At 40.5% G+C, this 15,066-nt stretch overlaps 1 protein-coding gene across 2 annotated transcripts in view; it reads right to left on the bottom strand.

Annotated features, from left to right (window-relative positions):
• FRMD7 (FERM domain containing 7) overlaps window positions 1-15,066 on the bottom strand; it is a 51,545-nt gene that overhangs the window by 21,178 nt on the left and 15,301 nt on the right. For both annotated transcript variants that reach the window (XM_023198889.1, XM_023198890.2), the window contains exons 2-3: window positions 2,185-2,289; window positions 1,034-1,076 (exon numbers count right to left, since the gene is read on the bottom strand). In XM_023198889.1, the coding sequence (XP_023054657.1) occupies window positions 1,034-1,076; window positions 2,185-2,289 (148 nt within the window). The remainder of the gene's footprint in view (window positions 1-1,033; window positions 1,077-2,184; window positions 2,290-15,066) is intronic.

Raw genomic sequence — 15,066 nt, 5'->3', positions numbered from 1 at the left:
TGTTTATCAAAATTATAATTTAATAGGGCATTCTGTATTTTATCTGCTAAGCCTCCATGTGAGATTAGTTTTGTCAAAGTCAGCAGAGGTAGAAATATGAAGTGGCTAGTGGCAGGGACAAGGCTAGGAAGGAAGCCAGATTTCAATGCTTTGTTTACCATCCTAAGGAAATCGGACTTTATTGCTAGAAGGGTAGGTAGTAGAGAGACATGGAAGCATTTTAAGAAGAAGAGTGATGTGATCAGGTTGGTATTTTCAACAGATTTCTTTGGGAGTAATGTAGATGATGAATGGGGGGAATCAGTTTGGAAGCTGTTGGAATAATGTGACAGGTGATCCTTATGCAGTGGGAACAGACAGAACTTTGGGAAGCACTAACATGTAAAGAGCAGGTAGTGGAAGAGGAACCAGTAAAAGAGACATTAAAACAGTGCAAAATCCTGATAGAAATCCGCCTGCCTCAGAAACATCTGTGGAATTCTGTAAACATGCAGGTCGTTGGCAACCCAGGAATAAGGCCCAGGAATAGGCATTTAACAAGAAACTCAGGCAATCCTAATGCACACTGAAATTTGAGATCCATCACACTGGATTGTAAAATATAGGGAGAAAATATTTCATACATAGTAGGCACTCAAATATGAACTAAAGCAAATGAATAATGCTTGTGACAGGATATAACTAAAGAATCTTCAGGCAGACAGTGAATGCAATTGCAGATTGACATCAAGGATGCTCGAAGATTTGCACTGCCAGAAAATGAGATATATTCCTCAAACCAATCCACAGAGTACTGTAATTACCAGAGTTCTTCAGATTTACTCAAAGATCCAGCAGCATGATTTCTTTCATCTCAGGCAAAATTAAAACAATTTTCTAAATTGCTGAATTCACTGGATGTATTAAGGATTGAAATAATATCTGAAAGCCCTTTTCTCCCTTTATATTAAAATGAGAAATTGTGTGAAGTTGCTGAAATCTTTTTCAAGCTCTAACTGTGAACTCTATTCCTTAAATGATTTTCCATACTTACTTTTTACCTGCTTTGTTATGGGCTTCAAAAGTTCCAACCAAACCTGTAACAACATTAATGAAAAAAATGGTAGAGCATGGCACTGAGCAGAGTTTTTTTTTCAGTAATAGATAAAGATTAACATGAAATAAACGAGTACCAGGACTATTTAGACTTCTAAAGGTAGAAACAAACAGCAATGTCAAATAGGTGGCATACCATGTTTAATCTGCCCCCTTATATTTTCCCAATGACAGTGAACACTGTTGATCTATAAACTCTTTCTTGTTGACATTTGAATCACTGCTCCACTGCCTTAGTAGGATGACAGAGGTGTCACATACATGGCTCATTAGTTGCTACAAAGACTAATGAAGGCATTTGGCTCCACATTTGAACCCTCCAGTCCCCAAATGCCAGTCTAATAGACATAATGAGCCTTTCTGGGAAGGTGCCAGATCACATATATACCAAGGCAGGACACAGCAGAAGAATATCAAGAATGTTAGGGCCTGAGAAAGGAGAAAGGAGATTCCTCCGAATATTCACTGGTGAGGTTAAAAGTCTTAATTCTGCAGGTTGAGGTCCAGGCTCTGGAAAGGCAAAATTGATAAAGCATGCATAGCTGCTCACAGAGTGACAAAACAGGAACGTGGGGTAAAAGAGTTTGTGTTTGGCAAACTGAGGTGACTTCTTGTTGTTGTTGTTTTGAAACAGAGTCTCACTCTGTTGCTCAGGCTGGGATGCAGTGGTGCGATGTTGGTTCACAGCAACCTCTGCCTCCCAGGTTCAAGCGATTCTCCTGCCTCAGTCTCCCAAGTAGCTGGGATTACAGGCATGTACCACCACACTCAGCTAATTTTTGTATTTTTAGTAGAGATGGGGTTTCACCATGTTGGCCAGGCTGGTCTTGAACTCCTGACCTCAGGTGATCCACCTGCCTCAGCTTCCCAAAGTGTTGGGATTACAGGCATGAGCCACCGCACATGAGCCAAGGTGACTGTTAATAAACCAAGAGGAAGGAGGACCACTAGTTATTAAATCTAATCATGTTGCAAGGGTGCACATAGTTTTTCATTTTTAATCAGGGAATTGAACCCTGTATACCTAGCCGCAAACTGCGTTTAGAAGCAATGCTAGACACAAAGAACCCTATAATGAAACCAACTTACATTATTTCCAGAATGGCTGCAGAATTCTAATCCAAAATACTCCTTTTCAGCAAGATTTAGATGGCTGCAACTCAGGTTAAACAATGCCTTCCCAGATGACTTTTGCTAAACAAAACAAAAAGATGATAACACAATTTGCATTCCTAACCCGATACTGTTACTGCAGCACAGAATAAAGGGTAGAAGCCACAAGACTCTCTGCAAGCCCTGTTTCCTTTAAGCACTGTTTAGAGGACCTGCATCCTTTTCAAAGATGTTGACCTTTACAGATAGATCCACATATCTGTCTGTATGCTGTTTTAGTGACATCCCTAAAAAAAGTCTCATGACAAACCATCTTGGACAAAGAAAGCCTTGCACTTAACTATGGCTACATCTGCAAATTTACCCTTTCAATGGAATTCTTTAATCAGTTCATCCCATGGGCAATTTGAATGATTTCTTCCAAATTGACAGATAGTTTAGTCAAGATGTAAATCCGATCCTATTACTCCCCTGCTTGAAATCCTTCAGTGGCTCCCCCTCAGGATAAAGCCTGTACTCCTCAGCACAGGAGACTCAGCTCTCTCTCCCTCCTGTGGCCATGTCTGCCCCTCTAGCCTCTTGCCCACCTCCTCCTGACACTTTCCTCTCTAATAACTGCAGCCTGCTCTTAGTTCCCCATACCTGTCCAGTCATTGTGTGCCTACATGCCACTGCTCATGTCATCCTTCTCCACCTATCGCTCTTTCCACATTTCTTTGGTTTGGCTTACTCCTACTCAGCTCAGATGTCATCTCCCCGGGGAAACTTTCTTCAATCCCTATCAGCCGCAGGCTGAGCCAAGGGCAAGCTCCCCTATGCCTCCAAACACCCTCACTTACCTCAAGCCTAGCACTTCTTGCCCTGGATGTCTATCTTCCCCATTAGACTGAATTCCTCCATAGCAGGGACTTTGCTTTATTTTTCTTGTTACTCACCAGTTCTAATTCAGAGACTGGCACATAGTATTGGGCTTCTGAATGTTTGTTGATCCAACATGAAATTGACCATATGATTATATGAGCCCCTTGAGTAGATTTCATTTTGTAGCTTTGCCCACCAAATCTGCATACAGCATACTCTGTTCACATAAGGCCACAGATTTTTTTTCTTCATAAAGCCCACACACACTGTGAACACAAAACAGTCCCTTTCTTATGCTTCTCTGAGAACAGGAGCTTTGAAGAGCTCTCTGTGAAAAATTTCTTTGAGCTGAGTATGGCTGGGGCTGATTTTCAGCCTCCACTATTGCTGAACCCAGGGGTTGCTGTTGCAGGGAGGACCATGATGGGAAAATTGAGCCCTGGCTGATAGGCACAAAGACAGGCTGCTGAAAACCCCTAGTTAAAGCCGAGTCACGCGGTGCCTACAGTACTGCAAAGGAAGCCAGGCGCGGGGAAATATAGTTGGAAATCACCGACCCATAGAATTAACAGCAACCTTGAGAGGTCAGAGAGTCCATCCACCACCACCTCCTCCCTCCCTCAAGGCAGCACCACACTGAACAGAGCCCACATCTGGGATTTAATAGCTTTCAGGAAGGCAACCTACCTCACCCCCTTCCCCCACCTACCAAAACTACGCCCCTCTCCCCATGGACTTCTCTGTACTTGGTTTTACTGCCCAGAGCTCCACCAACTCAAGATTCATTTGGGTTAACCTGGGTGCTATTTTTAAATGAAAATAGGCTGCAAAGGGTGAAACCTATTTCATCCCTTGCACCTGGAGACAGAGCTGCTCTACTGAGGGAAAGGGGGTTTAATTTGATGTGGGAGATCACAATGGAGCTGTAGTCCAAGAAAAGGGGGTCAGTTCCCCTGGGGGGGGGGCACCAAGGGAATGGGGTTGCCAGGGAGGGCCTGTTTATAGAGGAGAGGGGTACGTTTTTGCCTGTGTGGCAACCTTGCCTAGGGCAAGTGCTGACACAGACCATTGCAGACACATGAAATCGCTCCTATTTTTAAAATCCTTCACGGACAAGGAGCTGCCACAGGATTTTTATTACGAAAAAAAAAAAAAAAAAAAGAATTTCTAAAGAGAGAGAGATGACAGCAATACTTTTTCCAGCACCAAAGAAACATTTCAGTCATGAGGACCAAATTCTGTCATAGACTCCAGTTTTTTTGCAAGCAATTTAAGAAGCTCAATATTTTCCTTTCTCCTTTTCATATTTTATTCTTATTTTCCATCAGGGCACTTAATCCTCCCTATCAACACTGCCATGTTCCATGTGTTTGTATATTTACATGTTTCTGCAATTACAAAGAACATGTAACCATTCTTTTAAGGTTTCTAATTACGGCTTTATTTTTGTTTCCTTCCGTAAGATCCCATACTATGTTTATAAGAATAATTCCCTGATTCTTCCATCTCTGTAAGTGTTGCCAACTGGCTCTAAAAGCCTTTGGCATTTATGCATTTGGAGGTCAGACACTCATGTAGCTCAAGCTTTCCACCCCCATCTCTGCGAGAGGCATTTTCCTTCAGTCCTCCATAGTGTACGTTGAAATTGGCCAGCTTTGTGGAATGTGTTATGTAATAGGTAAGGTCTTGGTTCTGTCTCAACATGCAGCCTTTAATTTTTTCTATCATTATGATCAAATTTCTCAATTTTGATGTTATGATTCTCTTTCTCGTAATACCGCCTTATATACAACTTTCCTGTTTTCTCTTTCTCTTTTCTGTTTTCTCTGGACTTCTGATTCTCTGTACAATTGCTTGCTCTTTTTTAAGCTGGTACTTTTCAATATCCTAATCAAGCTCCTTAGCAGATCTAAATTCTTTACCACCCGTCAGTCCTCCCACCCAAGGAATTGGAACTCCAATCCTGAATCCTGTCTCATCCTAATATCTGTCTTTAAATGATCTATCTATCTATCTATCTATCTATCTATCTATCTATCTATCATCTATCTATATAATTTAAACAAATCATTCATAACTTGGATTTATAATCTTTAATTTACTGGTTCATAACAATTAGACACTGATTCCTGGGGGCTCCAAACTCATCTTCTCATGGAAACAATAATATTCAAAATGGCTAGCTCTAAAAACAAATCTACCAAATTTTCTGTGCACCTAGGACTGTTATATACCAATTTGTTAAAATAAATCAGGATTGTAATCTTTCTCTATTCACTTACTAGCTGGACGAACTGGGGCAAATCATTTAGCTCACAGATTGATCTACCTCTTCTAGATACCTGAAGATAAAAACCATGTGTTTGAATTTTTGGAATTAAGTACAGTGCCTGGCAGAGTGGACATTCAATAAATGTTTACTGAATAAGTGGATAAATGAACCCAAACATTTAACTTGATTCATGTACATTAGTATAATAGTCCTCTTAAGAGGGAGACAAATTAGTCATTACGTGACCTTGGGCAAATTACTGAACCTTTCTGAGCCTCAGTTTACTCATCTGTAAAATAGAGATAATAGTGATATTATCTCATAGGGCTGTTGTGAGGATTAAATAAAATAATTCACATCAAGGTCTTAGTACAGTGCCCAGCACATCATCTGCACATGCACATATGCATAAGCACTTCAGCAATGCACATGTATAGATGTATGCATAGTAATAAATCTGGAAGAATATATACCAAATTGGTAACAGCAATATTCCTAGAGAGGAGATAGAATAAGGGGGACTTTAACTTTTTACTCGGTACATGTCTGAATTTTTTTTTAAATAAACAACGATGGTAGAAACTTTCTTAACCAAACTTCCACTTAATAACGCGCATATAATGCTTTCCATTCTCTCTTTAAAACATTGGCAGATGCAGGTCAGGCGCGGTGGCTCATGCCTGTAATCCCAGCACTTTGGGAGGCCGAGGTGGGCGGATCACAAGGTCAGGAGATCGAGATCATCCTGGCTAACACGGTGAAACCCCATCTCTACTGAAAAATGCAAAAAATTAGCCGGGCATGGTGGTGGGTGTCTGTAGTCCCAGCTACTCAGGAGGCTGAAGCAGGAGAATGGTGTGAACCAGGGAGGTGGAGGTTGCATTGAGCTGAGATTGCGCCACTGCACTCCAGCCTGAGTGACAGAGCGAGACTCCATCTCAAGAAAACAACAACAACAAAAAACAACAAACAAACAAACAAAAATTGGCAAATGCCCACATTGTGATGAAAGCTCATGGTTAGTAGGCGACTCGAATACAATTGTACACTTTGACAGTGACCAATTGAGTCCCATGCTTACTAATGATTACGATCTTGGAAATATTTTTGACAAGCTCTACTTATTATAATTACATCATTTAATTAAATGGTATGTATATCAAAAATTATAATGAGCACTAATAGCAAGAGTTGTTTCTATGAAACTTAAACTGACATTTTTGTAAAGACTCAGTAAGGGGGAGTCCCCAAAAATGTGCTGCCAAATTAGTTTTGGATATGACAGCAATAAAAGATTGAGGGAGGAAAGACATCAAAATCCGGAAAGATTCTGTACTCATGCTTTGCAAGCATTTATATTCTTGTTCCACAGTTAATAAACCAAGACTGGAAATCATCGACGACAGATTATGGATGTGGTTTATGGAAGAAAGACAAAAGGGAATACAATCAGAGAAGTCCATACTAAAGAAAAGATCTTAGCCCTATATCAAATGGCTGGGATATGAATAAAATGTATACATTTTGTGTTAAAACAAAAAATTTGAGATGTCTGTATGTATATGTATATAACTTGTTATTAGGTTTTGCTTTAGCAAATTTTGTCAATTAACTGATCAACAACAACCTTTGACAACATTTGAAAAAAGACATTCTCAATATCATTAAAATGGCCATATTGCCAAAAGCAATGTAAGATTCAGTGCAATTCCCATCAAACTACCAATGACATTCTTCACAGAACTAGAAAAAAATTTTTTTAATTCACATGGAACAAAAAAAGAGCCTGAATAGCCAAGGAAATCCTAAGCAAAAAGAACAAAGCTGGAGGCATCAAGTTACCTGACTTCAAACTATACTATAGGGCTACAGTAACCAAAACAGCAGGGTACTGGTACTAAAGCAGGCACATAGGTCAATGGAGCAGAATAGAGAGTCCAGAAATAAGGCTGCACACCTACAGCCATCTAATCTTTGGCAAAGCTGACAAAAACAAGCAATGGGGAAAAGACTCCATATTCAATAAATGGTGCCTGAATAACTGGCTAGCTATATGCAGAAGATTGAAGCTGGATCCCTTCCTTACACAATATACAAGAATTAACTCAAGATGGATTAAAGACCTAAATGTAAAACCCAGAACTATCAAAACCCTGGAACACAACCTAGATAACACCATCCTGGTCATAGGAATGGGCAAAGATTTCATGACAAAGACATCAAAAACAATCTCAACAAAAGCAAAAATTGACAAGTGAGATCTAATTAAACTTAAGAGCTTCTGCACAACAGAAGAAACTATCAACAGAGTAAACAGACAACCTACAGAATGGGAGATAATATTTGCAAGTTATGCATCTTACAAAAGTCTAGTATCCAGAATCTATGAGGAACTTACACAAATTTACAAGAGAAAACCAACCCCATTAAAAAGTGGGCAGAGAATATGAACAGACATTTTTTCAAAAGAAGACATACATGCAGCCAACAAGCATATAAAAAAGGCTCAATATCACTGATCACTAGAGAAATGCAAATCAAAACCACAATAAGATACCATCTCACACAAGTCAGAATGGCTATTACTAAAAAGTCAAAAAATAATAGATACTGGTGAGGTTGTGGAGAAAAGGGAACACTTATACACAGTTGGTGGGAGGGTAAATTAATTCAACCACTGTGGAAAGCAGTATGGCAATTCCTCAAAGAGCTAAAAGCAGAGCTACCATTGGACCCAGCAATCCCATTATTGTATATACTCAGAGGAATATAAATTATTATACCATAAAGACACATGCACACAAGTGTTCATTGCAGCGTTATTCACAATAGCAAAGACATGGAATCAACCTAAATGTCCATCAATGACAGATTGGATAAAGGAAATGTGGTGCATATACACCATGAAATACTGTGCAGGCATAAAAAAGAACAGGATCATGTCTTTTGCAGGAACATAGATGGAGCTGGAGGCCATTTTCCTTAGCAAGCTAACACAGGAACAAAAAAACAAATAACCCATGTTCTCAGTTATAAGTGGGAGCTAAATGATGAGAAATTATGAACACAAAGAAGGAAACAACAGACACTGGGGTTTACTTGAGGGTGGAGTGTGGGAGGAGGGAGGGGAGCAGAAAAGATAACTATTGGGTACTGGGCTTAATACCTGGGTGATGAAATAATCTGTACAAGAAAACTCTGTGACACAAATTTACCTATGTAACAAACCTTCACATGTACTCCCAAACCTAAAATTAAAAGATTTTTAAAAAGAGAGAAATGTTAATGTATCTTACATATTAATTGTGTGCTTTAAAAAAATACAGACTATACAATTAAGGTTTCAGGAAAAGATAGATTGGAAGGAAATATAGCATATCATTAATAGTAGCATAATGGGTTATTTTTACTTTTTTCTTATACTTGTTATATTTTCCGAGAAATACAATAGGTATTCTAAAAGTTAAAAGCATAGTGTCATACAAAATGTCTTATAGATGCTTCCCCTGTTTCCAATGCTGACTCTAGCATTCAAAATATTTCTTATGCCCCCTTCAGGAAATTATTCTCAAAGTCACAGATGATAATCACTCATTCTCCTGACTTTATAGTTATGCCTCATTTTTTATTCCCAAATATGACTGTCTTAGCCAGTTCAGGCTACCATTACAAAACACCATAGAGTGGGTGGCTCAAACAATAAAAATTTATTTTCTCACATTTCTAGAGGCTGGAGACCTGGGATGAGGGTGCCAGTATGGTTGGGCTGTGGTAAAGGCTCTCTTCTTGGTTTGTAAATGGCTGCCTTTTCACTACATTTCTACATGGTGGAGAGAGAGCGAGAGAGAAAGAGAGCGAGAGAAAGAGAGAGAGAGAATCTTCTTCTTCTTATAAAGCTACCAATCTTATCGGATAAAGACTCCATATTTATGATATTATTTAACCTTAATTACATCCTAAAAGTCCTAACTAAATAAAGTCACACTGAGGGTTAGAGCTTCAAATATAAATTTTGGGAGAATACAAGTCAGTCTATAGCAATGACCCAGCTTGATGGTCCACTTTAGTTACCATATTTGCTATTTATGACTTTTGGCTCTTCTCAAACACTAAATTCCCTCTCAAATAATGAAGATTTGTGAAGCATTTTGGAAAGAATGTGCCCAGCTACAGAGGGCCAAAGAAGAGTTCCAAGAATGTGCTGAGCCTTTGCAATAAATATGAGGTGGCTGCACAGCATGGTGGCTAAGAAGGTTTGCTTTGGAGCCAGACACACCTGGGTCTAGTTCCGACTCCTCTACCCAGTAGAAGAGTGATCGTGGGCAGACTACTTAATCTCTCTGAGCCTCAGTTTCCTCAGTTGTAAAATAGAATTGTCAGAAGCCAGAAAGAAAAAGTCACATATTATATGATTCAATTTCTATGAACTAGCCAGAATAGGCAAATCCCTAGAGACTGAAAGTAAATTAGTGGTTTCCAGCAGCTGGGTGGGAGTGACTAATAATGAGCATAGAGTTTCTTTTGGAGGCGATGAAAATATTCTGGGATTAGATGGTTGGGATAGTTGCACAACATAATGAATATACAAAAAAACCACTGAATTGTACACTTTAAAAGGATGAATTTGATTAACTTACTGTTATGTGAATTGCATGTCTATTTCAAAAGGGATCATAGCGAGCTTCTAGTGAGAATATTCATGTAAAGTACTTTACACAGTGTCTGACACATAGGAAGAACTCAATAAGTGTTGACGACTTCTAGGTGCCCATATATTTTATGAACCTAACCTGGACATTTTAGAGGATAACAAGGGGCACTTGTAATAAGGATATTGTCACAACAGGTATAAACCAGGCCTGTCTTGGACAAATCCTGGTGTGTGGTCACCTGATGATATGGTTTGGTTCTGTGTCCCCACCCAAATCTCATCTTGAATTATAATAATCCCCACGTGTCAAGGACGGGACCAGATGAAGGTAATTGGATCATGGGCAAGGTTTTCCCCATACTATTCTCGTGACAGTGAGTGAGTCTCACAAGATCTGATGGTTTTATAAGTGTCTGGCATTTCCTCTGCTTGCCCTCATTCTCTCTCCTGCAGCCCTGTGAAGAGGTGCCCGTCCGCCATGATTGTAAGTTTCCTGAGGCCTTCCCAGCCATGCAGAACTGTGAATCAATTAAAGCTCTTAAAAAACAAAATAAATTGCCCAGCCTCAGGTATTTCTTCATAGCAGTGTGAGAATGGACTACACCTAGCTATTAGCATTTGTACCATCTGAGGGGTCTGTTTTGACAAGGGCAATATTTATTTGAATGTTCAAGATCTGCAATATTTAGAATCACATACATAACTCTTGGTTTTCTCTCAGATAAACCAGTATCAGCTGATCATTTCTCCAGGTGGCAAGTAAATAAATTACCTTTTGGTCATTTTAACCTTCTGATTCCACATTTTCATAGGTAAGTCTCAGCCATAACAGCCACACACAAAAACAGAGACAGAGAACTGTTTCATCAGTCTTAACCTTCTCCTTAATAAACACTTTAAAAGTCAACGCCTCATCTCTCCTTTAGCATGCTTTTTACTCTATTGTTTGTCTTTTTCGAGCTCTTTTTCTTTTCCTGTTTGTAATTTTTATCTGCCCAAACTCTGGGCTTAATTTTCTTGTGCTTGCCCTTTCCTTTTTGTGTATGCCATTACCCTTTTGTGATCCTTTCTACTGTCCCTTCAATTCAACACAGATTATTGAGCACCTGCTTGTGCCACATACTCTCCTAGGCTCCGGGGACACTGAGATGAACAAGACATAGGAATTACCACCAAGGAACACATAGGCTGGCAGACAAGACAGGCACATCCATGGTTAATCACAGCAGTTTGAGCTAAGTGATTTTGTGGAGGGATGTATGCAGGGGGTAATGTGAGGATCATCTAACCCATAAAGATGGGTGAGAGCGTAGTAGAAAGGATTTCTAACAGATGGGACTTCTAAGCTGAGGTATGAAGAAAGAATTGGAGTTAGCCAGGGGAAAGAAGAAGAGTGTTAGAGGCAGAAGAGATTAGAAAACCTGGTTTGAACAATGAAACTGCAAGCAGTTTGGTGTTGCTAAAGGAGAAAGTGAGACCCTGGGCCTGGAAAAGTGGGCAGAAGTCATACCAAGGGGAGCTGTTTGTGGCATGTGAAGCCATGTGCCTTGAAGGTGAGGTACAGGGTGGGGTTAGGAGTAGCTGGATGATATTCAGGAGGGACTTGATGTGGTCAGAGCTGTGTCTTAGAGACACCAGCCTAAAAGTAGTTAGGGCATTGCTGCCCAAGCTGTAAAGTGCATATGAATCACCTGGGGATCTTGTTAAAATGCCGGTTCAGATTCTATAGATATGTGGTGAGGCCTGAGAATATACTTTTCTAACAAGCTCCCAAGTGAGACCAATGTTGCTGGTCTGTGGACTACACTTTGAGGAATGCTGGTTTAAGGGATAGGTGGAGGAGGGGGTAAAACAGGTGACAAGTAGCCAAGTTGGGGCTGCTATAGTTCAGGTGAGAAAAGATGGTAGCCTGGATTAAGACAGTGGTAGTGAGAATAGAAAGAGGTAAAAATGGGAGAGATGGTTCTATAGTAGGTGCAATTGGGCTTCGGGAGGTTAAGAGAGAGGGAGTGTCCTAGAGATTCCTGGTATTCTCTTTGCAGGTCTTACAGGCTTGCTCCCCTTTTGCCTTCTGCCGGGATAAGTGTTTACGTGCATCATCCCTGAGTTTAGGCTTCATTTTACCGTCTTTCATTCACCTTTATGCATCACTTTGCTCATCCTTGACATTTGTTTCTTTACCAATTGGCCCACAGACCACATGCACAACAAGGGGCTACCCAAGCAGTTTTGCCTCCCGTACTCCCCATCCCTTGTTACTGAATTCTCCCCACACCAACCTATCTGAGAGTGGGGATGCTCAGAATATTCCTCACCAACGTGTGCACGTATTTGAACCCCCCCTTCAACACTCCCTAGCCTTTGTACAGGTCTGAAAAGGAAATCATGGCTTCTCATAGCAAAAGCTTTCTGTGGCATTAACTTATAAAATCTCCTTCTGACAACCTATTTTGTTCACCATTTCCTTTTAAAGTCACCCACCTGGGCCAGGCACAGTGGCTCATGCCTGTGATCTTAGAGCTTTGGAAGGCCAAGGCAAGACAATTGCTTGAGGCCAGGAGGTCAAGAGCAGCCTGGGCAACATAGTGAGAATTAAACAATTCTATAAAAATTAAATGATTAGCTGGGCATGGTGGTGCATGCCTGGAGTCCCAGCAACTCAGGAGGCTGAGGTGGGAGCCCAGGAGTTCAACTGCAGTGAAATATGATCACATCACTGCACTCCAGCGTCGCCAACAGAGCAAGATTCTGTGTCAAATAAAAAGAAAAATAAACATAAAAAATTAAGTCCACCACCTGGCATTTTTTTTTTAATTTTTTAATTTTGTTTTTAAATTTTTTTATCTATTTATTTACTTATTTTGAGACTGGGTTATAAGACTGGCTAATTTTTTTTATTTTTGGTAGAGATGTCCTTTCGCCATGTTGTCCAGGCTGCTCTCGAACTCCTGAGTTCAAGCAATCCACCCGCCTCAGCCTCCCAAAGTGCTGGGACTGCAGGCATGAGCCAGCGTGTCTGGCCAACCACCTGGTATTTTCCTTCTGGTCTTTTGGTAAACCTCAGAGCTTCCCCATGTATTATCCTTTTTGTAACTTACACCAATCACCCACTCTGACACTGGCCCAGAACCAGTTCCATCCATAATAATATAAGCTCATTGTCATTCAGCATATTTGTGGGGACAACTGTGAACTAGTTCCTTCTGGCTAATTTCCATCAGTCATTTACTCTTCAAATCCTGAACTCCAAATAGCATTTTGGAAGCCAGAACAAAGCAGAACACTCCACTGAGAGGATTGGACTTGTGTTAATTAGAATAGGAAGTGTGGAGATAGTTCTACATTTTGATACCATTTAGTGCAATTCTAGGCTAAGCATGTTTTCAGTGATGCTGATTTAATTTCAGCCATCTGGTGAAATTTTGGTCTGCACTCCTTCAACTCGACTGAGCTCTGTTTATAAACATCAATAGGTGTGCACCTTATTTACAGAGAGCTTAAACCCCTCTGAAGGTAAGACTTTTTCTGCAGGCTATATCCAGGAATCTCAGAACTTCTTGAGGAATAAACCCTAGGAGGGATTCTTTTTAAAGACTATTTTGCTTTTCGGTAAAAATGCAAATATTCTGACATTTTTAAAAAAGGTTCATATTTTACACATTTACCAATATAGTCAGCTGCAACAAGTTTTCTAGGAAATAAGCTGAACATAATTTGAAAGTCTGCACTCAGTAAATCACCTAGGGAACTAGGAAAGGGAGCTCCTTCAGGGCAGAGGCAGAAGAAATTCATTGACCAAACTGTAACCCTTCCTGGGGTTTTAACTCCTGGTAAAAGGAAAACTGCTAAGAGTGGTGAGAGGCTAATTACCAGGTAGCAGCAGTTCCTTCTAAAATGGAGCTCTCTCTGCAGGCAGTCTAATCTTTTAGCATCTGGTGGAGAGCAAGGTGCAGTTAGACACATCAAAGAACAAAGAATAAGTAGGAAGTGAATCAAGGCCCTCTCCCCAGAGCCCACAGGACTCAGCAATAAACCTTGGAGGGAAGCACAGTTTGACTGGGTATTTAAGGTTTCCTGGTGGGGGTAAGGAGAGAGAACAAGCCTTTCAGTTGCTTGTGCACGTGTGAAATTCACACCAAATTACAACTGGTTTTTATTTTATTTCTGAAAACATAAAGCAGTTCAAAGTGCTTCATGTGTGAAAGATGGAAGGCTTAACGTTGCTTAGGATTAACTGCCCAGAAAGATTTCCGGCCCACGTGACTATCCTGGGGGGTCCTGGAGAATCAAGCTGAACAGCTGCCTGACCACCACCCCCTATACCCACAGCCATATTGACGCTGACCAAACCAAGCTAGGAAGAGAACTCTGGAATCAGATAGCTAGTCCAGCACCTGATAGACGATACCTTCTGTCAGACACCTTTTCAAAGCTACAAGGAAGTGATTATGTATAATTGCCTGAGACCTTATGCAGGCCTGACAATGACCCGGACAGGTTGCATCTGATTCACATTCTTTGGTGGAGTAACTGGATGGAGTCAAAGAGACTCTCACTGCTCAGTGTTAACCTTCATACTAAGGGCAGGGTTGGGGGGAAGGGGGAAGAACAAGATTACCAGCAAGATTATCAGCTTAATAGCAATCTTGTCCCCACTCCTGGGACATTGAAATTATCATGCCTAAATTGGAAAGACCGTGGAAAAGTGACAGTGTAATAACAGCATTCTTAAGACAGTGCTCCCCAGTCTTATGGAAATTACTAGCTACTCTGGGTAATTAAAACAATTATAATGGTTTGTTTCCACATAATGCTTTAGCATTAAATCCATGTGGTGGGCATGATGCACAACCAAATTCTAAATGGTACTTGGAATTATATTTTAACATGAAATTGATTCTGTATATACCTAGCAATAGGAGACACACAGGACAAAACAGACCGTTAGATATCATGTACTCCAAGCCCATATTTTACAAGTGGGGAGATTTAGATCCAGAGCGGGTAAGAGACTTGCCTAGGATCTTTCAGCAGGTTAATGGCAGACCTGGGAGTGGAACCCAGGTCTTCTGGC

This window comes from Piliocolobus tephrosceles, chromosome 12, assembly GCF_002776525.5.
Source record: "Piliocolobus tephrosceles isolate RC106 chromosome 12, ASM277652v3, whole genome shotgun sequence".
NCBI classification, from domain to species: Eukaryota; Metazoa; Chordata; class Mammalia; order Primates; family Cercopithecidae; genus Piliocolobus; species Piliocolobus tephrosceles.
This window is presented reverse-complemented; position numbering and strand designations above follow the sequence as displayed.